Genomic DNA, 25,329 nt, shown 5'->3' with positions numbered 1-25,329 from the left:
AGATAAATTTTATAATTATATACTCATAATCTTTTCGAAATTCAATTCCTTCCCCAAAAAAAAGAGAGAGAGAACAATTGGATTACTATTGTTGTGTTCTTTTTCTATAGAAGTAATTCCATTATATCTAAAGATAGCTTAAACTAATTACACAGTACTCCTCGAAAGCTCACTCACAATATATGGCTCACTTAGGGCTAGAAAGATAGAATTTTTCATACAAAGCCAATCGATAACTAAATCGTTTCTTCTTTCAAAAGAGTTCCCCCCTCCGCTATTACTACTACAAAGAGACTAGCCGCGGCAAGAAATGAATGTTTATGTTTAAGTTTCTCAAAAAACTTGAAAAATAATAAAAAATTAAACAAAAGCCCAAGGACCTATGTTATAAAAAAAAATTGTCTATATCTTTTCCTTGGTGCCCTTGTGTGTCTTTGAAAGCTAAATTTTTTATAGCTGATAAATTTTGTAAGTAAATATTTGAAAGCTAACTTTTCATCATATTTAAATCATGTATATGGACAAGTGATCTCGCATAACATTGGAATTATAAGGGATAGTATTTCATTTTTTTTCATTCGCGTCTTACTACTGCTGCTTCTATTTTTACTTCTTAATTTTGAAAAAAAAATAATCAAAATTGATTTGGTTTTAATTATTTTTTAAAAAAAATAACATTTCATATGATATGTTTTTAACTATGAAATTTAAAATTGTTCTGTAATATTACGCATTTAAAGTTTAAAATTATTTAAATTTAAAAATCATAATTAAGTTTTTAAATCACATTTAATCAAACTAAAATTTATAAAATGAATCGGAGAAAGTATAAGTTTTAAAATTCATAAAATGTCAAAAAAAAAAAGAAATTTAACTTTATTTTAGGAAAATAAAAAAGGTAATATAAGGGAGACATTAATTCCACGAACTGTACATTTTTGAACTATAAGTAGGTCGGAACGGCCGACACCAAGTGGCCCGTGATGATATAAGAAGATGGCTAAATAATCAATTTAAAATTGGGCTATAATTGTGAGTTATTTGACATAATTATGTTGTAGTTTGTACACTGAACTTGCAGATGACAACTCAGATTTTTGTTGCTCTATCCAAATAGCAAATTGATCAGAAATTTTAAAAAATTATGGTTTTCTTTTCTATTTTTAATCAATAATTATCAAAATTAAAGGGATAAAATGTATATAATAATATAAAATGATATAGTGAAAAATATTCTAACTAAATTCTAGTTAAATTATTTTATTTAAAAAAGAATAAAATATCTAAAAAAATAAAATAACATAATATGAAATATATTATTTTATCATTCTGATTAATTTTCTTTGTAAACAGATTTATGGTATTTTAGAATTTGCTTTTGAATTTAGTGGGAGGATGGAAGATGTGGAAAGAGGCGTGATGGATTAAGCTAATAATGCACTCCATTATTGAATGCGAAAGGTCTTAGTTAATCTAGAACACGTCAACGTAGAGCTGGATTGCTAATTTGGCAAGTTGCTATCTACTCTCGCCCTTTCTTTTTACTTAAATAAATATACATATGTTTCATTTATAGTATGTTTTTATCAGATTAAGGAAAAAATATACGCTAAATGAATTTAATAGTAATCAAATTTAAAGTTATTGAGCATTTTGTTAATAGAAAATCATATATAGTATAACAAACATTTGCTATATATTTACTATACATAATTATTCCTTTAAGAAATTACTATTATAATTTATTATTGGACATCACTTTTTCTAGCATGTCTCTGGTCTCTCTTCCTCCTGCAACTCCTTTTGCTCTAGCTTTATCTGTTCTTTTATTTTTATATTTTATTTAGGTAAAGCATAGTACCTCCTCAATCTATGTTCGAAATCTCAGAAACACACTTATATTATATTAATGTCTTGTTAACTTTTGAACTTATTTTATCAATAATTTTCTACTCCTTTTCGGCCTACGTGGGTCCAACGCTTGTTGACTTTTTTCAAGCTAGTATCACGTAGGCTGAAAAGGGATGGAAAATTACTTACAAGATTAGTTTAGGAGAGCTACAGGACCTTAATATAGTATAAGTGTGTCTCTGAAATTTCGAATTAGGTTGAGGGATACTTGTGCAGTTTTCTTTTTTTCAAAATAAAATAAAACTTGTGTTTTTATGAATTGTATTCCTTCTTAACACACATTTTCATGGTTGATAAATATGTATTTCCTCTATTTTTTCTCTGAAAATCCTTGACGCAATAGTCTTTCCTTTAGTGTTTTTGTGTATCTATATCAATTATATTATACATTACATAATAAATGGATACAATAAATTAAAAGAAAAAAGATACTTGTATCAACTTTATCAATTACATCAACATATATGATATAACTTGTATTTTCTATATCAATGTATTTGTGTATCTTTTTGTATCAATATGAGTACAAGTGATACAACAGTGAATGTATATAAGTGATATAATTGCATCAACCTGTATGTATCACTCTCTTTCTTCTGAAGCTTGTGCAAAATGGTAACTATAGCCTCGCATCGACATTACTTGAACCTTCTCCGATCAATTGTTGATATAACATGTAGTTCACCTGTATTCATCCTCTCTCTAGCACCTGTCAAAATGTTTGTTCGCATCTTTCCTCTATAAAATTATTGCTATAGATAATAAATACCTAAATTATAATTATAATCTTTAATTATGTTCAAATGTTAGTCATTTTTAAAATTTTTCTTTTAATAATCGGCAATTTGTGGACTTCCCCAATTAGGCATTCTCTGTCTTGGGTAGGGCTTGATCGTAACATGATGGACTAGACAACCCGGAAACAAGAGATAATGAGCCTCCAAAAGGGATCAGCCCAAGGAAGATAAAAGGTTAAAGAATCAAACTTCAAAAGGAAATTGTATACAATAGCAAATTATTAATTCAAATTAAATGCTAAAAATATACTTTGATTTAATTGTACCTTATAGCAAACTATAGCTATTTTCGTCACTCTTCTTGGTGGAATCTCGCTCGCCACTCTCATTTAGTAGCTGTCTCGCTCGCCTCTCTCTCTTTTTTACAAACACAAATGTATAAAATGCGTTTGTGTTTGTATAAAGCGAGAGAAAATTGTATAAATACATATATTTTCATTCCCCTCTCTATCCTCTCCCAGATCTCTCTCGCCACTCTCCCTAATCTCGCTCTCCTTTCTCGCTTATACAAACAGAAACGAATTGTATAAATTGTGTTTCTATTTATATAAAGCGAGAGAAAGTTGTATATACACATGTAAGTACATATATTTTCGTCCTATACATTTATAATTATACAATAAAAATACTCCCCTGCCTAGTTTCTTTTGCCTTTCTCTCTTTCTCGTTTTATACAATTCAAATTGTATATGATTTATCTCTTGCTCGTTTTATACAATTTAATTCAATTGTATATTACCTGCCCAAGTCTCTTTTGCCTTTCTCTCTTTCTCATTTTATACAAATTCAAATTGTACGGAATTGTCCTATACACTTATGATTATACAATATAAATATTTCCCTGCCCAGGTCTCTTTTGTCTTTCTCTATTTCACGTTTTATACAAATTCAAATTGTATATAATTTCTCTCTTTATCGTTTATATAATTCTGTTTAATTGTACATGTATAGCGAATTATGCATGTGTGTGTATATATATATATATATATATATATATATATATATTTGTTATGAAACACAATTATGCAAATTTTGCTATAGCATACATACATGAATTTTGTGTTTGCTATATGTGAAAGTAACTTCAAATGACGAAAAGTTAGCAGGAAAAGAAAAGAACATGAACAAAACAGTTATCGCGAGAAAATGGTCATAAATAGTCCTTCATTATAAGAGTAAAATAAAATCTATCATGATTTTTTAATTATACACTTATTAGACTTAGTCTTTTCATAAAATTTATCATACGTGATCTTTTAACTATACATTTATCTATTTTAGTTTTTTAACTATATATTTATCGATTTTAGTTTTTTAAATATTTTTAAAACTTCTCAAAATTGGATTATGTTCATTTTTTTATGCAAGTAACTTGGATTTAGATTAACGGAATTCATGCCTCAAAAAATTAAATTCTTTAGCCATTTTTTCTCTCTCCAATATTTTTTATTCAAATTTTCTTATGCAAGAACTTTAACCTCAATAATTTAAAAGAAAACTACGAAGAATGAAAAGATATATCATAATTTTATTTAAAAGAGGATAAAATGAAACATATTATTGCTATGAATGATTTGAATATGCTAAACTAAATTCCTACCCGTTAAATTTGAAGTTTGTACGTTGTATTCCAACGAATCTACTAAAGGGAAATTGCTTAATTTTACAGAAGATGAAATTTATAAAATGGTAGATTTGCAAAAAAAAAAAAAATAAAATATATATTTAAATAGATCATTTTCATTATTCTATTTTATGTAAAGAAATTGGAGTAATACGATCACAAATTTTATTTTCTTTTGCATGAAAAATAAAATTTTAACAAATTCATTAACAATAGTTATATGTTTTATTTAATCCCACTGAATAAAATTAATAATTATATCATCTTTTCTCATTATTTTCATTTTGAATCGTTGAAATTGTTACTAAAGAGTAATTTGAAGAAAAATAGCTAATTGGAAAAACAACTTAAAAAATGGACGAAAATATAATTTAATGAACAATTCCGCTAATATAAATATAAGGTTTTGCATTAAAAAATGAACAAAGACAAAAATTAATTTTTTCAAAATATAGCTAAGACACTACACGTGTAAAGTTGAAAGACTAAAAATGATAAATTTGTTAAATAATTAAACAAGTAATCCACTAGCTATATAATTAGAGTAGCATTTTAAACCTAGTACTAATTCTCCAGATGTCGCAGAAAGAGTAAACGAGCGTTGATTTGTCGCTGACGAAATTTACAGTCAAGAGTAGTAACCGGTTGTAGTGAAAAAATGGAGTCGAGGAAAGTGACGAAGACGCTGGAAGATCAATGGGTGGTGGAGCGTCGAGTCCGAGAGATATACGATTATTTCTACAGCATTTCCCCCAACTCTCCGTCCGACCTGTTAGCTCTCAACCTTTTTCAATTTCTAGGGTTCTTATTCCTTTATTCATCAACTTATTTTTGTGTTGATTTCTTTCTTTCTTTCTTTCTTTCTGTTATAAAGCATAGAGATCGAACGTGACAAACACTTCGGTTATCTAAGCCAAGGTCTCAGAAAACTTGGTCCGTCGTTTTCCGTTTTGGATGCCAGGTAAGTTCCCTCTATCTTTGATCGTTTCTCACCACTAGTTCACTTGTGATGTTGAAGATTCCAATTTTAACTGGTGGCTAATTGGAAAACAAAATTAAAATTTCGTATTATGAATTCAATGTGCTTTAAAAGGAAAATTATTTAGTATTGGAATGGAATTGACTTGAATGAAGTAATGTCTTAGTTAATATAACTTTATATAGCTGATCTCAACTTATTTGGGAGCTAGTCTATTGATTGATTGAGTGACTTTTTAGGAAGAAAAGAACATTGTTTGCAAGATTCAATCGTAATGAGAGAGTTGAGATTCTATGGTAACGAGAGGAAAGAACTAAACAAGCTAACGTGGATGAATATTGACCTTCAAATAAACTCTCTCCAAGCATCCACCCAAGAGTGCAGTCTAGTGGTTAATGAACTAGGTCGAGAATCACGAGGTCTCAAATTCAAAGGCAAAAGGTTAGGTGAGTTCTTCCCAAGTTCTTATACTGTCCATGTATTGAGGGACAGAGTTACCCACTATCTATGCTAGTGGGAGGTAGGACGTACCACGTGGAAATAATCGAGTTGAGCACTCCATAGTTACAAAAAATAAAAATAAAGCTCTCTCCAATGATTAGTTACATACAACATATTTGGATTGGTATAAGTTTCATAATGACTAATCTTGTCAGTGTAGGACACACTAAGGTTTTCTTCTTTTCCATTTTCTCGTGGGGGATCACAATGTTGTCCAACCAACTTGCTCATACCTCGACTAATGGATTGAAACATGCTATCTCTCACTAGCACATGTGCTATCTACCATGGGGTTTGGAACTTTGGTGTATCAGGTTCATCTGAACCCAATAAAATTCAATGTTGGGCATAAATCTGTGTGTAAATTTTTCATGGAATTACAATAAATAGTATATATGAAAGCATAAATTTTATAAATATAATGGGTTCAACAATAAAACTTGAGGGGAAGAATTCTGTGGTCTCCCATTCCCAATGTCCATTCAAACTTCATTAAGTCATGCCCTTTGGTTCCCTTTCCCATACCTCACCAACATAATATAAAAGTTTGGAAAATGTGTTCATCAAGATGGGATCTTGGCGTCTATTCTAGTCCAATGGAACCAAAGGCTATTTTGTTAACATCAACTATTTCTATGCCTTACTTAAGTTTTTCTTTCTAGTCGACCATGGCTTTGCTACTGGACACTTCATTCAATCGCTTTGTTGGGAGAATCTATTGGTGGCAAACTGGAAAATGATGCAATTGACTTTCTGACCCGTTGCCAGGTTTGTTCATTTTGTATTCTGCTGGTTATGTATCTATGTCTTTCTTTAAAAAGAATTGTGTAGGGATTTAGTGTATTTGTTTTTAGGGTGGGTTCAGAGCAAGCTAATAGGATCACTTTCACTGAGGAAAACTTATGTGTAATGAATCACCTTTTTTGTTTGTTTTAGGACCATACTGTGCTACAAGAGCATGATATATATAACAGCAGGCTTTTTTTTACATATTGAGCAGGAGTTTCTTGTGGTGATAAAAGTGAGTTTGAAGCATTAAACTTAGAGAAATTGTTTTACCTCCCAGATTTTGAAGTTAAAACCTGAAAATTTGAGTTTTTGAAATTGTGATTTTTGGAACTTGAAGTTGTGCTTATACATGCATATTACTTGGAAAATTTGAAACTTTTGTGAGTAAAAGTGAATTTCTCCCAAAACTGGTCTGGACCAGCTTTTGGAACTTGATATTTTTTTGAAGACAGATTTTCAAAATTTGATTGAATATCTATGGCCAAACAGATATTTTAAGACAAGTGTTCTAAGCAGAAAAGGCTACTACTAAAGTACATGCTATATTCTAAGTGCCCAGTTACGTCTTGCTTAGGGATGACAACTTTAATAGGCTTCAGCTACTGTACAAAACTCAAGTCTCTGTAGACTTCTCAAAGATATGGTAGACTTTATAACAAACTTCAAGAGGCTTTCCACCAAGGACTTTATTGTGGTTCTTATGAACTAAAATTGGGACTACTTGTATTCATCTCTGTACTATTGCTTAGACATTGTAATCATAAAGAGTTATAGACCAGTGCGCATGATTGATTGTGTTTAGGAGTGACTAATAATGATGCATGGAGAAAAGATTCCGTAGTGATATTCGAGCCTAGTTATAGAAATGTGATATACATGGTGAGTAGAATGTCATCCCAAATTATTGTTATTACCATATTTGCTTAAAAGATAATTTATTGTATTTATGATATGTTTAATCATCCACCTTTCCAGAATACTGGTGTAACTGTCCTTTTTTTTTTCTTGCCTGCGATTCTAGCTAATTTGTTTTTGGACTTCTCGTTCAATAAAATGCGGTAAGATTTAGTTTCATGTGTTGTTTACTGTTACCTTCCTCACAGGATAAAGATGGTGGCTATGGAGGTGGACCTGGTCAGGCAAGTCAAATTCTCCCACTCCAGTCTTAGTGCCGTTAAATCAGATTTGTGTCAGATTCTTCATGCTTATTTTCACATTGAGTTTGATTATCTGATGTCTTCAATTGTTTTTAATATGCAGTATGCTGCTTTATTTTGTGATGATGGTTGATTTGAATATTGTAAATTTGTTAACTCTATAATTCTGTTGGAGGACTTATAATTAAAAGATAATTCTATTAGAGGGAAATAGTCATCTGTATTGATATGCATTTAACTATTGGCATGGTCAGTGGTTTGAGCTTGGGACTTCCACGTTGGAGGTATCCAGTTCGAAACGGAAACGCCTTGCCAGCGAAAGCAAGGGGTTTGCCTTCTGGGTCGAGCTCGCATGGTGCGAGTTACCTCTCCTATGTAGTTTGCGAGCTATTGCATAGGAGCGGGGTTTTACCCTTGTCATTAAAAAAAAAAAGACTATTGGCCTGGTTCTTGTTCTTTTATAAGTTAGCTTGAAACTCTTTTTCTGTTTCTTTTAGAATCACAAATTTAACAGTTCCAAGCTTCGTTTATTCTGGTCAACCTGTTAATTTTATACAGTTCTTGTGCTTCTTATCATTAAGGTTCTTTGAAGTAATACTTGTATTGTATTGCTTTTTTCAGATGCCTCATCTTGCAACTACTTATGCTGCAGTCAATTCACTAATAACTTTGGGCAAACCTGAAGCTCTGTCATCAATTAATAGGTGCACAAGCTATAGTATGTTTTTGTTGGTGTCTTATCTATTGTTCATTCCTGTTGACATTGATCTAGTAATATGCCTCAGAGAAAAGTTGTACACATTTTTGCTGCGAATGAAAGACGCAAGTGGTGGATTCAGGTAGGATGCTTTCTACTTGTTTACATTATTTGATCAGCTCCCCAATTCATGTCTTCCCTTGTATCTCATTCCTAGTCTGCTGTATTTATCTACTATCAGTTTCTAAAAAAAATCTAGGTGCTTTTCTTTCTATTTGTAACTTGTTTATCCATTTTAAATTTGCCATCTCTATGTTGTATGTGCTAATGTTTTCCATTACTACTGATTCTCCTGATTAATCCTACCTGCTAATTTTGTTATGTTTTCCTTCTGAGGAGAACTAGACTTTTGGGTGAACTAGCACTGTAGTTGACACTTTTACCCTGATCTGTAAATGTATAAATATTTGTGTGTGTATTCTTGAGTTTGTAGATCCAAGTGTATTTAACGAACAGCATCTGAGAGATCACTTGTTTCTAGCATTTTCTTTCAATATTCAAGTTTCCTCAAAAATGACTTGCCACTTCCCATCTTTGCTAAGTTCAAACTTCAAATATTATCTGCAGGATGCACGATGGTGGAGAAGTAGATGTTCGTGCCTGTTATACTGCCATTTCTGTAAGTGTGATCTCCTTGTGATCTGAGTTCTGGTCATATTTTCATTATTTTGCTGCACTTGGATGGAAGACTCTGAGATAAGCTTTAAGCAAATATAATTTTCTTATTGATGAATCATGCAAGCTACGTATGTGAAACTTATCCTTCGGGGTGGCCTAGTGGCTTGGGCTTGGGACTTCCATGTTGGAGGTCTCAAGTTCGAAACCTTGCCAGCGAAAGTAAGGGGTTTTGCCTTCTTGTTTGAGCTTGTTGCACCGGGCTTGCCTAGTGCAGCTTACCTCTCTTATGTGGTTTGCGAGCTATTGCATAAGAGCGGGGGTTTTACCCTGTGCGCACCCAAAGGGTAGTGGTTGCGGGTTTCCCTTGTCATAAAAAAAATTAAAAATATGTGAAACTTAACCGTCTCTTTAGTTTTTTGAAAATAAATTAGATTCGAACATTTCCCGAATTTCATTCACGAGGCAATCAAAGCCTTCTGATACACGCCTCTCTTGCAAATCGTATAGATATTTTATACTTTATTACATACACATTTCTTGCATGTTACATTCTCAAGTTTGACGTTTTTCTTCTTAATTGTCTTTGGAATAATGTGCTTTCATGTTAATTGATACATTAGTTTCTTAGGTTGCAAATATATTAAACATTGTGGATGACGAGCTGATTCATGGTGTTGGAAATTACATCCTAAGGTTGGTTTGAGATGCGCACTCATCTGCTACAGCTTATTCAACTCTCTCTTTATGTATACCGTATTCATACTCAAGCTGTAATATCTCTTTTTGATTTACTAGTGTAGTTGTCTTCCAAGAGAAATTACACGAAATTAAAAGAGCATGGCAGAAATTTGGGAGTTTTAGAGGAGTGTAATCTGATAAAAAGATAACTATCAGAAAAGAAAGCAAGTTATATTACAAATGGTTGTGAGACTAGCGATAATACGTGAGTGATTGTTTTCTATAAAACCCAACATGTTCACTAGTTAACTGTCATGAATTATAGATGTTAATATGGATATTTGGTCATACAAGCTTGAAAATCAGATTGGAAATGCTCACCTCCAACAAAAGACGCAACAAGATAGCACGCATAGAGGATCATGAGTGAAGATTTGTCGAAATGGTTTAATTATGTTTACATTAACCTTCGAATATACCAGACTAGGTACAATACTGGAATAATTGAAGTTGCTATAAAGGCAACGAGGTAGATTCTAAATTACATGAAGAAAAACTGTTTAAAGACCTACAATCACCCAAAAGCCATTACATCAATTAGTTGAGATTAAGGAAAAGAAAAGAATTAGTTGTTGTTAAACTTACATTAGGTTGTGTTTGCCAGAGGTCCTTTTGTGTGGTAAGTTATATGTTTATGGCAGAGCAGGTGTGAGATTTTAAGAACTAATATATCTTAAAGGCAAAATATTGAGTATTGGGATGACACAAAGTAATGGATTTGGAGTATTCATATTACTGTCACCAACTAGTCAGTGCATGTTGACTAGTTAATTATACATACTAAATGCATGACCGAAGCTGGTACTTAAGTTGCATTGAAGGGTTTCTTTGAGATTCGATCCCATTGGTAAGAGAACAATTTTCCAAGTATCATTTCAGAACGATGTTATGTTTGAATATTCATGGCTCTGAGTTGATGACAGCCTCCATTTGTCAGGGATTAAAATATGAGAGATAAGTGATGTTTCCTAATTCTTGCCATCTGAGAAAGTTGAAAGTCCTTGAATAAAAATTGATGAAGGAACTATTCTTTTATTCTAGTTTGTTCTTATTCTTGTTCTCTGAAGTTCTTGATTTAATCCTAGTCTCATCATAAGAATTATTTAGCTAGGATAAATAAGAATTTATTCTATTTAGTGTCAGAAATACAAGATAAGAAGCAGGTGGCAGATCTTTCTTTTCCTTAATGTCCCTCATTTTTTGTTTGAAATATTAAGAATGTATTTTCATGGATAAGCCTTTCCTAAGCTGTTCTCCGTTTTTGCTTCAGTTGTCAGACTTATGAAGGTGGAATTGCTGGCGAACCAGGTTCTGAAGCTCATGGTGGGTAAGTCTCACGTTGGAGATATTCTCATCTTTCTAATCTTGTTTCGCTCTTTTTCTTATAGTTCTCTTTCAATGTTAGTTGCCGTAGTAGAACTATCACTTCTCAGCTTATGATGTTACTGAAGCCCTTTACATTTAACTCATTTTCTAGGTATACTTTCTGTGGGTTGGCTGCAATGATTCTGATCAACGAAGTGAATCGATTGGACTTGCCAGGTTTAATTGTAAGTTGCTTTAGGACTCTGTTGGGGACTGATGAGTGTTGCTAAGATAATCATGTGTGTGTACACTCTCTTTTTTTAGCATCAGAGTGACAGGACTATGGCATTCCTCTCACTGTCATGAAATGGGATATTATCATTTCTTTTTTGTTACTGGCCTTCATGACTGATTAAATGAAACTGAAACAAGATTGTTATAATAGTTGCATTTTAGTTTGTCTTCACAAATGTTCCACATTGCTTTTTTGTTGCTTATCATAAAATGTAAAGGAGAACAAAAAGAACGTAGACTCTTCTCTCAGAAAGTTACTCAACTTTCAATTTTCACTCAAAAGTCACTCAACTATGCACTTCTTTCCAGAAAGTCACTCAACTTTGAATTTTAATTCAAAAGTCACTCAACTATCCACTCTTTCCTCAAAAAGTCACTTAATCTATTAAATTGTTTTTTAATTAAAATTTATTGATATTAATTATTTATATAACAAACCAAAATTTTTAAAAAATAAAAATACCATTTAAAGATCCACCCACCTAACTCGACCCATTAAAAAATATGATATGATCTATTTTATTTTGTCTTTAATCCTAATTCAAGGTTTAAAGAGAGGGATTAATTTAGGATTAAAGACAAAATAAAATGGGTCATATTATATTTTTAATGGGTCGGGTTAGGTGGGTGGATCACTAAATGATTTAATTTATTTTTTAAAAATTTTGGTTTGTTATATAAATAATTAATATCAATAAATTTTAATTAAAAAACAATTTAATAGATTGAGTGACTTTTTGAGGAAAGAGTGGATTGTTGAGTGACTTTTTGAGGAAAGAGTGGATAGTTGAGTGACTTTTGAATTAAAATTCAAAGTTGAGTGACTTTCTGAGAAAGAAGTGCATAGTTGAGTGACTTTTGAGTGAAAATTGAAAGTTGAGTGACTTTCTGAGAGAAGAGTGCATAGTTGAGTGACCATCTGAGGTATTAACTCAGAACGTAGAGATGAGCTGAATCTCAGCTGGCAATTGAAGAACTGGAAAAACATTTTAGTGCTGTGATTACCGAGTACAGGAGATTATTCTAGTACTTAAGGTGATAAGCCATAATCCAAAAAAATAAATAAAATCATTGGTTTTATGATGGTAGGCTATTTTATTTTTACAGATACAACTTTTTGTTGGATATTTAGGAATCAAAAGTGAATAAATTGGAAATAACTTTGATGCACTAGAAAAGTTAGCATATGGGAAAAAGTGTATTAGATGATAAACAACTGGGAAATAACATGCAACATTTTGGTGGTTGTCCTTATTGGGGATGTTGGAGTATTATTTTTGAATGCTTTTTATTACCTTGTTGGAGTATTAAACTTTTGAATGCTTTTTATTACCTTGTGGTCCGACCCTTCCTTGGACCACGCTATGCGCAGGGAGCTTGGTGTTGGGTTCGAAAGTGATTAAGGCGTCATGTCGAAGTTTACAATTGCAAATCAAGATGTTGATAAATTAGATGACAAAAACTTATACTAAAAATTAAAATATTATTATATAGAATTTGGTCAATTGACCTACATATTAAAAACTAATTTAAAACATTAAAATTGTTTAGAAAAAATCTCCCCATAATCCTTCGAGGTGGCCCAGTGGTTTGAGCTTGGGAGTTTCATGTTAGAGGTCTCAAGCTCGAAACCCCTTGCCAGCGAAAGCAAGGGGTTTACCTTCCGGGCCGAGCTCGTCGCACCAGGCTTGCCTAGTGCGGGTTACCTCTCCCATGTGGTTTGCGAGATATTGCATAGAAGCGGGATTTTAACCCCGTGTGCACCCAAAGGGTAGCGGCTGCAGGTTTCCCTTGTCATAAAAATAAAATACAATCTCTCCATAAAGAAAAGTCTCTAAAACGAGTACATTGTGGATTCTATTGTTGTTTTGTGATGACTTATGAGAATAGGGATTTTCAATATATAATCTCCTAACTTTTTCTTTAACGAAAAAATAAACCAAATATGAAAAAAAAATATTTTCCTTTCATGAAAAGTAAAAACATTTGAAGTACTGTTTTGTCTCTTCTTTTAGAAAAAAAGGGAAAAATATTAAAATATACCCCCGAACTATCGTAAATGGTATGCAAATATCCTCCGTCATACTTTTGGGACATTGGTGCCCCTGTCTTCCATAAACTAGAACATATATGCCCTTCACTCAGACACGTGGTCCAATCTTATTCGTCGATAAATATTGTATCGGTGGATAAGATTATAACACGTGTGTGTCCGTTAGTATAAAGGGTATATATGCTCTATTTTTTGGACGACAGGGGCACCAATGTCCCAAAAGTATGATGGATGGTATTTGCATACCATTTACAATAGTTCGAGGGTATATCTGTCCTTTTCCCCTAAAAAAAATAAATTTCAGATAAGCTATGAAAATTAGAACAAAATCTTAACACTTACGGGTCGTTTGTTAGAGCATATAAAAATAATACCTAATAGATTGTGTTAGTAATGAAAGCATTAGTTATACTTGTATTAGTTATGCATTGTTTGGTTTGGTATATTAAAAATAGTGTGTATTATATAAAATATATATTTACAAAAGTAGCCTTCACAATTATGGTGGAAAAGATAACCATATTAATGCACGTATTAAATCCTTTGCATCACTAATACCAAGAAATCCATGCTATTAGTAATACACTCTTCAATACACAATAGAATAGTGTGTATAATTAGTCATACATAGCATGAAAAAATGCACTAAACAAGGTACTACTAATACATATAATTAATGCATGCATTATTTTTGCTAATACACCACCTTTTTATATGGTTAGGAGGATATCTAGGAACTCAGGAATGGCCTTCTGGCCTTTAATTTTGGTTTTGATGCTGGTTCATTTTGTAGAGCTGCACCAGGTTCTGTTGCTGCATTCCTGGGATTGTTGGGGGTAGATTATTAATGAACGTATTAGTTCCTTTTCCTTCCAAGTATCTTTCGTATAGTAGTACCTCTACATGACTTCCTCTTAGTCTCTTTACTTCTCTTAGCAGTTTCATTCTGTTGCTTTTTTAATAACTCTTCCCAAGTTGAGTTCTATCGAGTTGTTGAATTGATGTTACTTAAATCTGGATCATCTGACGGTATTGATGGAGATGATGTATTATGATTATGAATCTTTAGGATTGGGTGGTATTTAGACAAGGGGTCGAAGGTGGATTTCAAGGCAGGACAAATAAATTAGTCGATGGCTGCTATTCCTTTTGGCAGGTGACTACCAGTTTTACCTTTATGTCCTGAACTCTTCCATTTCCAGTTTAATTATTACTGAGCTAAAGATGACTTTGATTGATCAGGGCGCGGTAGTGTTTCTTATACAAAGACTAAATTTGATAGTCCATGAACAACTAGGGCTGTCAAATGACCTCAGTACAGAAAGTGCTGATGATTCTTCAGAGTCAGAGTTATCTGATGAAGAAGAGCATTTGGAAGGGATATCCTCTCATGTTCAGGATACTTTCCCTCTTGGACAAGCAGGTATGTCAATTTGAGGAACAATAGTTCAAAAGGCCAAAAAGAAAGTACCACTGTGTGATTCACTGGTCTGTTTGTTGCAGTGCTATTCAACTTTGTCCTTGGATCTGAATTAAATAGAGCATATCATGTTATAACGGAATCCAGTGGGTGGAATTTAATAAATGAAGGATGAAAAGAATATATTCCATCTTAAACCACTTCTCTTGTCACAGAAGTGGCACTTGGATTGTATATGAACTTGATATCTCCAGATGGTCAGGTAGTTAGTAACCTATAGTGCTATCAGCTGAACTTCACCTTAACTAGTTACCATATGTTGGATTCTTCAAACAATGTATGTGTAAAAGTTGGATTATCAAAATGGGTTGTATGTCCCTTACTCTGATCCATTTGTCCATTTGACGGTGTACCGAGATTGTTTAGTAGAGCATTTCATTGGAAGTTTGAAACTCTGACAGCTCCTAATATTTCTATCCAGATTCTTTGTGTTGTCTAGATCTTTCTTTCTTTTAGGTCTTATCACAATTACTTTCTAATCACATCATTTCATTTTTCTTAGGTGCTTGTCAAGAAAATGCTTCTCATAGCCCAAAAATAGCAGATACTGGATATGAGTTTATCAACCGACCCATAGCTATGAGGCCTCTCTTTGACAGCATGTATCTGCAGCAATATGTTCTTCTTTGCTCTCAGGTGCTTAAATTTTCGAGAAAATATATTCTGAAGATCCCTGTTCACTCTTGCATGTCCCTTGCTTTGGTGTAGGATTGTAATGCATATGCACAGCAGCACAAGCTGGAAAATAAGGGATGAAGAAAAAATCTCAAGAAAATTATAATCGTATAAGAAGCTAAGATTTTGTTTATAAAATTTGTAACATCACTGAAAATGCATATGAGAAACTGGTTTATTTGAGCTTCTAGGCCCTACATAGTTTAAAGAAATAAGTAAATTATATCGGGTTTCTCTCCTAATCTCGTCTGAAGATGGAATTGTTGTCTGATTTTGGAGCATCACTAAAACCACACCGTTCTTGTTAGAACATCTTGAATATCATTCATCTGCTGGGCATCATTATTTCTCCATTAACATATAAATTCAAGAGCCTTTAAAAGGCATGTGTATTTGATATAATGTTCTTTTTTGAATTTGTTGGCAACATGAAGTCGTGTACTAATCATCCTCTTAATTGGTGTTGGATTCAACAGCTTTATTTTGCATTCTTTTCATAATCAGAGTTCAATTTTCTTGTGTATAATTGGTAACTATTTATTCATTCTTCCAAGGGAAAAAGAAAGTTAAGTGGGTTTTAAATATTCTATATCAGATGCTGCGACTCACCAAGATATTAGTGTTTAGTTTCTTTTGGCAGTTTGTTATTCCTGTTTCTATTGCTTTTATATCTTTTTCAAGATTCTAATATATCATGTTGTGGATGTAGATTGAAGTTGGTGGTTTCAGAGACAAACCTGGGAAGGGTAGAGACTACTACCATACCTGTTACTGTTTAAGTGGTCTTTCAATTGCTCAGTATAGCTGGACCGACGAAGCTGATTCTCCACCATTACCCAGGGATGTATTTGGTCCTTATTCCAAATGTCTGTTGGAACAGGTTCACCCACTCTTCAACGTAGTGTTGGATCGGTATTATGAAGCTCGCGAATACTTCTCAGGCTTGTGAGACTGTTTCACCACTTTCATTAGCACCAACTTTTTCAGAAACTTAGTTGCAATCCAGAAGTTAAAAGTGTCATTGGGTTCAAAAGAGTTGTGATCGTTTATGTACAATATCCTTGCATTTGTATACGTGATACAAGTTGAGAGAATAACGGGTACTTTCTGAACTTGCTGAACTAGCACTAAATTCGTCTCTGTTTAGTGAGGTCTGTAAACATCAATGTGAAATTGCGAGATATGCATGTAATAGTGGCTAAGATTTACAAATCTGGATACCGGTTATTAGTGATCAGAAATTTCATTCAATTTCCCAAACGGTCACCTAAGTTTAGGATATTGCTTTAAAATATTATTTATTTTTCATTTAAGATCAAAATATCATTCAATTATCACTAATTTGTATATTTGTTATCAGGCTGCAACTTTTCTTTGATAATCTACTAAGGTTCTATAATTACACCGGGAGGTATTGCATAATAATTGTTCAATACCTCGAGGAATCATAGTGACAAGTTAATATGTCAACTCATAATCTTTTAGTACTAATTAATGAAGGATGCTTTGGGTATACCTTTGTACCGTTTCTAAATACCTTTTTCTCTATTTTCTTGATTTCTCAGTATAATTTCGTTTTGAAAAAAAAAAAAAGGTACTCCTATAATTTTGTCTGGAAAATTAGGATAAATGGCATATGACTCATCTTTCTTTTTGTTTCGTTAAATTTTTTTTTATATAATTTTATATTTAATAACAATTTAATTTTTAAAATATTTATTTACTTAAAACCACAAAAACGTTATAATTTATTTAAATTTTTAGATCACAGTTTTCATTTTTTTTGGAATACTGTACTCGTATTTAGTAGTAGTCCTAAATATAGAGCTTTCACAAATTCAGACGTGGAAGACGAAAGTGGAAACCGCCAAAACTATCATTATCGCAGAGACCTCATCTTTCAACTTCCATTCATTATTCTATTTTCCGTTTCACTCCATTTTCATACACCCAATCCCATTTTTGTAGCAGCAGTGTTCTGTTTCTTCTTCATGGAATTGAATCATACCAAGCAGACTCTGCAAACGGCTATGGAGAATGAACAGCAGCATCTCTCCCTCTCTGAATCAGATTCTACTGATTCTGAACCTGAGAAAGCTATTACTTTCTCCTCCCCAGCTCGTTTTCATAGCGGCTCCGATTCTGATCATTCCACTAAGTTCCAAACAGATAAAGCTACTAATCCCTCTACCGTCAATGGCGATTCTACTAAGGCGCAATCTCAGCCGAGGTCATCAATTTCCTCCGATTCAGATGATTTTAGTAAGTGTGGAGAACATAAAGTTAGTAAGATTGATTCTACTACTGCTACTGTTAATAGAGATTCTACAGCTACTAAAGTATCTTCACCGCCGGTGGAATCTCCGCCGAGGTCGTCAATTTCCTCTGATCAAATTTCTCTTCCTCATGAGTCCTTAAATATGGAGGATACTAAGCCTTCTGCAGCTCCGACGGGGAGTCCGCCGGAAAAACCTCCAATACCGGAAGCGGTGGTGAAGAAGTTTATCAAGGAGGAGCCACTGGCTTTGGTGAAAGCGGATCTGTTTGTCGGAGATGGTACAGCTAGTATTAAGGAAGGTGAAGACAGCGGCAACCGTCGGCAGAGAGGAAAGCCACAGTTGTCGATTTTAAGAAAAGTGAGGAGGGATGCAATGGTAAAGAAAGCGGGTTTAGGTTTTAGGATTTTTGGGTTTTTGTCTTGTTTGGTTTCATTTTCTGTTATGGCAGCTGATAGGAATAAGGGTTGGGCTCTGGATTCTTTTGAACGTTACAAGGAGTTCAGGTTTGTCACTTGTTCTCTTTACATTGACTGAATTAATTCTGCAGCGCATTAAGTTTCACTCTTTCAGAGCAATGAATAAATGTGTTAGGCAGGTATAGTTATGAATGATAATATTGGTAGGTGAATAACGTTGCAGGTACTGTATGTCAGTGAATGTCATTGGATTTGTGTATTCAGCAGCTCAGGCATTCGATTTAGCCTACCAATCTGCCACCGGCAAGAACATCGTGCAACATCATTTGCGCTACATGTTTGATTTTGCCCTAGATCAGGCAAGTTGGTTCATCCAATTACACTAATACATGTTGTTTATAGCAAAATAATAAATATAAGATTTATTATCTTTATACATGCATATTTCATGGTTAGGTTCCATAATTGTTTTAAACTTTTAGAACTTCTGACTTCTTCTCTTTTGGGGGTAGTGAAATCTGGCTTATTAAGTATGATATTAAGCCCTTTGATTGAGAGGAAAAAATCGTTTGATGGTGGTGATGATTTTGTACTAGCCTGGTGAAGACTGTTGTAGCTATCTAGCTCTCAAGTAAAATGAACAGAAAAGGGGATGGAGAGGAATCATATACCCCATAAAAATGTTTATTTGTCATAGAATTCACTCCAAAATATTCCTTCAAGGTTGGAGGAATTTTTCCTTTATGATCATCTAGGTGCCTATTAATTGCTTTCATTGGCTGGAAAATACTATCAGGACCATCCCAACTGTAGAATTACCTTTTTTGTGGCATGCTCCTTTTGAGCCCAAAATATTACTTACCCTCAGCTATATATGCCTTCCATAAGCACAAGTTCCTTTTTTTACATTTATCTTGAGGATATGTTTCTCCATTAACCCAATATTGAGCCCTTACTAAAAATCAAACAAATAGATATATGATTACATTAATACCTGTCTTTCCTGAATTAAGTGTTACTAAGCTCGTTTGCATACTCTGCCCTAGCAGACTGATTCCTGTGATTAGGTTCCTTCCATGGCTATCTTGTACATATAAGCATTTCCCAATAGGCTTTGTTTTGTGTATCCTCTAAATTCCAAAAGGCTAAAATGACTAGAACTCTCCTAATGGCTAGCTGAATCTGTATGGAAGATAGAAAGTAAAAAAATCAAGTGCAATAGAGATTGCAAAGAGGATATGGCAGATGATAGTTTGTAAACCTTCAGAACACCTTTTCCCGTTGGATACACCTTTGTGGATTTGATAGTTCTCTTGGGTGCTAAATAGTTCTTAAAAGGTTTTAACTTACTGAGATACGAATTCAAGTGAAATGTTGTTTCTTTTGTTGGTTTTCCTGGTGAGGTCCTTTGGCAATTTTCTATATTTCCATTACGTTTTGTCCAATTTGCTTACAAATAGCTAGTTTATTTATTGGTACTTGATGTATACTTCAGGTTTAGCTAATTTAATTCGAAGAACCAATATTTTACAGTTAAGAAGGTTACTTGCTTATGAATTATGGTTTGATAAACTTTCCAGCACCTTTGTATTCACAAAAGCAATGCATGCAGATATAATTATTTTGATCTTCAAAAAGAAGCAATAGACTATCACAGTTTTATATAAAGTGTTACATAGATTATTTTTTATATATTAAGATGGACTCAGATGTTTGTGAATCAGTCATGAAATGGGCTTTGAAGAAAGCATAGTTTAGTTGTAGCTAGCAGATATCAGTCTGTTCGCAATTCTCTGTGTGAAGTTCCTTTTCCTTCGTGAAAGTTATTGCATTTATGTACAACCTTACTGTCTCCATCCAGCAAAGTCCCCTCACCAAGTGGTTCCAGGAGAGAGATCCCAAGGATATACCAGCAAGGGTCCTTTTGAGACCCAACTACATAAACTTATCGGGTTGTAATTAATTTTGTATAATCTCATACTTAGCAGCAGAGACAATTTTTCTGTTGATTGATAATTAGCTGTTGCTTTAAAGCTGATATGAAATATACACATTTTAGGGGACATGACTAAGTTTTTAATGAAACTAAATAAACAATTTTAGGTCATATCTACAGGTAATATAATTTTTTCCAAGGTTGAATAAAGAACCAGAGCACACTTTATACTTGTTTAGCCAAGCTGGTTACATGGTCCATATGGAGCTTCATTTTCTTGGTGACTAGACCAGAAACTGTAGGCGACTACTGATTTCATGCCTAAACGTGTGGAGAGCTTGTATTGATACTCGTAATTTCTGTTAAAAGATTAGTATTTTTTCTAAATGACAGGTGGTAACATATCTTCTGATATCAGCATCATCTTCTGCTGCCACTCGCATTGATGATTGGCAGTCCAATTGGGGCAAGGACAAATTTCCTGATATGGCAAGCGCCTCTGTAGCATTGTCCTTCCTTTCATTTGCGGCTTTGGCCTTCAGCTCACTCATATCTGGCTATGTACTATGCAATTCCAGATCAACGTAGTAACGGTCCATGTTTGAGTCTATTTGTTTCTCATCCTTTAAAGTTTGACATAATTGTATGATGTGAAAAATCAGTTGCAGGTTGTTCAGGTGAAACTAAGGTTTCTTGAGTTAATTATGTTGTAATGCTCCTTGAACAAAGCTTTAGGATGATATTATATATGTGTCTTGTTAGTGAGATATCTAATTATGAGAATTACCAGATTCGATGAACTCCTGGACAAGTTATCCGCTTGTTGAATTGATAAGCCATACGTTTCATCTGGTTTTTCGAAGGCCTTGGGAATTCGTAGACCCATGCCCAGTTGAGAATGGTGTCAAGGTATTTTTTTTTCGAGAAAAGGCCAAAAATATCTTAAACTATTCGAAAAGGTTAAAATATATCTCTCATCCACCTATTGGGTTAAAAATATCCCTTTCTAAGAATTTCTACTTTTTTTACTTTTTCTTCCTTGACTCAAATCCACGACATCAAGGTTGGAGTTAGAGGCAGTGGTAGAGCAACCTTACAATGAGGGATATATCTGAACTCCCTTTGAAAAATCTGATAATTTATATATGGTTAACGTTTTAGATATATATAGTAGATGTCGAATCCTTTTCGATTATTATCTATTTTATTTTAGATTTTAAACCCTTCAATTGAAAACCTTAACTCTGTCACACTTAATAGAGGGTGCTTATCATCTGAGCAATAATCTCCTCTTGGCGTGTGAAGCTACTTCACAATTCGGCATAATGAATAAAAAACTGTAAGGCTGATTTACGCAACCGTCCGTTTTGTCACAAGTCACTGTTAGATGTTGCCCCTATTCTGAAATGTCGTGCAAATATGGTCACTGGAAAATTTATCTATCTGGACCGACCACTAGATTCAGATCGGCCCTTCTTGCGTTAACATATATCTAATGACATAGAGTGATGAGTCAGTATGAACAGGTAACTCCTTATTTTAATTTGAAAATTGAAAAGTATTTTAATATCATATCAAATTCTGGTCTAATATTTATAATAGCTTATAAAATTGTAGGTTGTGGTGCTAATGTTTTCTCATAAATTTTAGTCTGCTCAAAATAATCTTTAAATCATCCTCTAAAGACTCCATAAATCACAACAAAAATTGAACCGAATAATAACATGAAAAGGAAAAAGGGGTGTGTGTGGACTTGGGCCAATAGCAAAAAAGTGTGGTTCAGATCCTTGTTGAACCCGAAAATGGATCATATCAGGAGGCGCCAAATCCATTGTGATTTTGACAATATCCACTTTTAAGGCTACTAATTAATTCTAATACAATTTTACCCAAAATATAATTAATGGTAATATAACATGGGAAAGTGCACATACAGTCGATTCTGAAAATCCTATTTGAGCTACAGTCGAAGTGTACAATCTTTATCACCTTAACCATTTTAGGATTAACTTTAGACATAGTAAAAACAAAATTTATTATGCCCGCGTAATATACAAATTTTATCTTTTTAAGTTTGAGGTATTAGGTAAGCAAGCTCAATGTTAATTTTCTTTTTAAAAAAAAATTGTTAGGTCGCCACTGTTGGCCTTGTAATTTCAACAACCAAACATCAAACTCACAAACTTGAAAAGATAAAAACTATTGTCAACAATTTTTATAAGAGCAAATGTTTGCCATAAAAACCTCACTAAACATCTCACACACACAAAAAAAGAAAAAACTCCGTCAGAAATAAATTCAATACTTGTTGAATACATACAAATATTCGTTCAAAAATAATTTCGTATATTTGTAAATTTGTAATAGTTTAAAGTTTTTGCGGTTAAGAAAATAGCTATAAACATTTGATGTCATTTCAAATTCCTATCATCAAATAGCTATATTTGAAATGAATAAGTGACTTGGTCAGGCATTCATCTGTTCTTGATAAAAAAATTTGCAACTAATTAAATTCATTTTATTTCAAATGTAACTATATTATATCAATCTTACAATAGCAAGTATGCACTCAAAGATACTAAATTTTTTTTTCATGAATACTATTTGAATCATCGATATCTACTAATAAGAATCCATAACACATTGAGTATTATTATTTTATATAAGACCATGCGTCGTCGTTATCATGATCTTCTATATATTAATAATCTTGTGAGTCCAAACACCAACAATAATAATCAGACCTTGAAATATCCAATAGTTGGTCAGGAGTCATCCTCTCAAGCTCATTTTGCCTCCAAGATGCAAAGTTATTTTTATTTTGTGGATCAGTAGCAAGAGGATAATTCTCTTTTTTGTGAAATTGTGATAATTTCATTCTCATGTAGAGTTTCATTGTGGCCACACAGTCTTCATACGGATCTTGTACTCCACTTTGAATATCATACCTACACACAATTTCCCTTATTATTGTCCATTCATATTTATTTTATTTTTTTATAAAAACAACAAATTACATTAATAATATTATTAAGGATAAAGTTTTATATATGCACTATTTAATGTATAAATTACCCGAGGTAAGCTCTGGTCAAGTACTTGAGGGAGTTACTGAGCTTGCTTGTTTTCATAAGTGGTGGGTATTTTGCAGTATCCCTTTACAAAAAATAAAATAAAATGTTAGAAGGGAATTAACTCACGTAAATATGGTCGAAATATACACTATTTATATACTTTGGCTATATATGTTAATGTATACGGTATGTATATCAAATGAATAAGTATATGTATATTTTAGTATAAAATATACGCTACTGTGTATGTACTTTGTAAACTAGATTACCAAAGACATTTGATTGTAATATATAAAATAGTAATGAGTAGGAGTTAATTTCATGTTTTTTCTATATAGCAGTAAAGTATTTTTAAATTATATAATTGATGAAATAATTATTAATTTACCTCATCTTTATTGCTGGATAATCCATCTCCAAACATTTAAGATCATGATCCAAACCATGGCCAACAAGAATCCTAGACCTTCCACCTTTAGAACGGATTTGCCAAATAGGTTCCCCATTGCAAAGAAATTCTTGAATTTTTCTTGACACATTTTTTAAAGGCATTGCATCCCTCAAATATTCTGGTCTTATACCCGTCATTTCATACCTATAAACATATATATTTATCTCGTCAGAGTTTAAGTTAATATACATCGTCAATATAAGAAAAATTATACACTATCATGACACATCCTTGTTGTTCTTGTCATGGAATGGGCCGCAAAAAGACCAAAAATAAGAGAACGTGCTTTAATATTTGAGTTTAAATTTTATGTAGTAAATTAACTTTAGAACAATAAGTATATTGTTACTCCGTTTAATAACGTAGTAACTAAATAAAAATGTTATAACAAATTAGTTGAAATTTATTAATTGTGTTAAGATTTTTTTTTACATTATTAATTGAAATGGATCACCTGTAGTTAGTGACAGGAATGTTTGGTTTGATATATGAATGAAAGAGGATTCTTTCATGTTCATCAATGAGACAAACCCTAGCACAAAGATCTAAAGATCCATCACTTCCACCACCAACCATTTTACAAGCAAGAGCAACCACTCTTCCTCTGCTGTTATCAATTCTTAGTTCATCTTGAATCCCCAAATTAGCCATGCGATACAATAAACCCTGCAATAAGACAGTCACACAATCTAACATGGTATCAGTACTTGCATAGATTTTTCCTATTCTACTCTAATAATTTTAATTTTTTTTTTGGATGAATTGATTGCTTACGTTATTATTAGGACGTGAGAGGCATGATTCTCTATGAGCCCGTAGAGAAGTTCGATTGCCAAGGATTGACAAACAAATATCACATCCTCGTTCCTTGAAAATTCTTTCACATTCTGCCTTTGGAAGTGGCCCTGCGGTACATTAGTGACCAAATAAAAAAAATTGAACGTGACGATATATATAACTTAAACTCGAAAAAAAAGGATGCTTTTTTTGGGTAAGTGTAGCTAGCATACCAATTAGATGCTCCCTTAAAGATTCAAAAGAGCGGCAGTGTTTTTTGCAAACACCACACATGGGCTCATGAACTGAATGATAAGATGTCCTCATGTGTTCCACAAGATGTTCCTTTTTGTTGAACTGCCTATAGCACGCTGCACACTTGTTCCTGTACTACGTACGTACTCCCATCAATAAATTGTTTAGCTAGTAAATAATTCATTTTTTTTTTAAATTTCTCTCGCAATTCTCTTAAAAAAAATTCTTACAATTTTCAATTTTTTGTTAGATAATATATATGGTTCAAAAGTTAATGTTTGATGACTATTTCTGTGTTTGATCAAACATTAGACCCGAATCTAAATGTTGACGTAAAAAAATGAAATATTTGCGTAAATGAAATGAATAGATTACCTGAGAGTATCGGAAGACTCATTTCTATAATCCATTATAGCAGTTAAATTAGTGGTAGATGATGCAAGAGTGTTGTGTAGTTGAGAGA

The 25,329-nt window shown here is 32.9% G+C and overlaps 3 protein-coding genes across 4 annotated transcripts; 2 read left to right on the top strand and 1 right to left on the bottom strand.

Annotated features, from left to right (window-relative positions):
* Positions 1–4,878: 4,878 nt before the first annotated feature.
* FTB (farnesyl protein transferase subunit B) lies at positions 4,879–16,999 on the top strand. Of its 2 annotated transcripts, NM_001247040.2 has the most exons (14): positions 4,923–5,103; positions 5,207–5,293; positions 6,475–6,580; positions 7,705–7,740; positions 8,380–8,462; positions 8,544–8,597; positions 9,083–9,134; positions 9,762–9,826; positions 11,142–11,198; positions 11,349–11,421; positions 14,593–14,679; positions 14,766–14,946; positions 15,506–15,639; positions 16,388–16,938. In NM_001247040.2, exons 1-14 carry the CDS (start codon positions 4,991–4,993, stop codon positions 16,625–16,627), a joined length of 1,368 nt encoding a protein of 455 aa, NP_001233969.2. In that variant the 5' UTR covers positions 4,923–4,990; the 3' UTR covers positions 16,628–16,938. The 2 variants fall into 2 exon arrangements, with proteins under 2 accessions (XP_010315875.1, NP_001233969.2); XM_010317573.4 differs by having other exon boundaries at positions 4,879–5,103; positions 8,380–8,597; positions 16,388–16,999.
* Positions 17,000–17,462: 463 nt separating this feature from the next.
* On the top strand, positions 17,463–21,109 carry LOC101250071 (CASP-like protein 4A3). The gene is made up of 3 exons (XM_004232245.5): positions 17,463–18,460; positions 18,597–18,732; positions 20,703–21,109. Exons 1-3 carry the CDS (start codon positions 17,670–17,672, stop codon positions 20,895–20,897), a joined length of 1,122 nt encoding a protein of 373 aa, XP_004232293.1. The 5' UTR covers positions 17,463–17,669; the 3' UTR covers positions 20,898–21,109.
* A 1,761-nt stretch (positions 21,110–22,870) lies between these two features.
* LOC101251649 (RNA exonuclease 4) lies at positions 22,871–24,987 on the bottom strand. Its single transcript, XM_004233654.5, has 6 exons — positions 24,845–24,987; positions 24,609–24,739; positions 24,289–24,500; positions 23,772–23,978; positions 23,385–23,465; positions 22,871–23,257 (listed from the first exon to the last, which is right to left on the bottom strand). The coding sequence occupies exons 1-6, from the start codon at positions 24,936–24,938 to the stop codon at positions 23,011–23,013; spliced, it is 972 nt and encodes a 323-aa protein (XP_004233702.2). The 5' UTR covers positions 24,939–24,987; the 3' UTR covers positions 22,871–23,010.
* Between the last annotated feature and the right edge of the window lie 342 nt (positions 24,988–25,329).

Source organism: Solanum lycopersicum, chromosome 2 (genome assembly GCF_036512215.1).
Source record: "Solanum lycopersicum chromosome 2, SLM_r2.1".
In the NCBI taxonomy this organism is placed as follows: Eukaryota; Viridiplantae; Streptophyta; class Magnoliopsida; order Solanales; family Solanaceae; genus Solanum; species Solanum lycopersicum.
The sequence above is the reverse complement of the archived record's forward strand: the minus strand, read 5'-3'. Positions and strand labels throughout refer to the sequence as shown.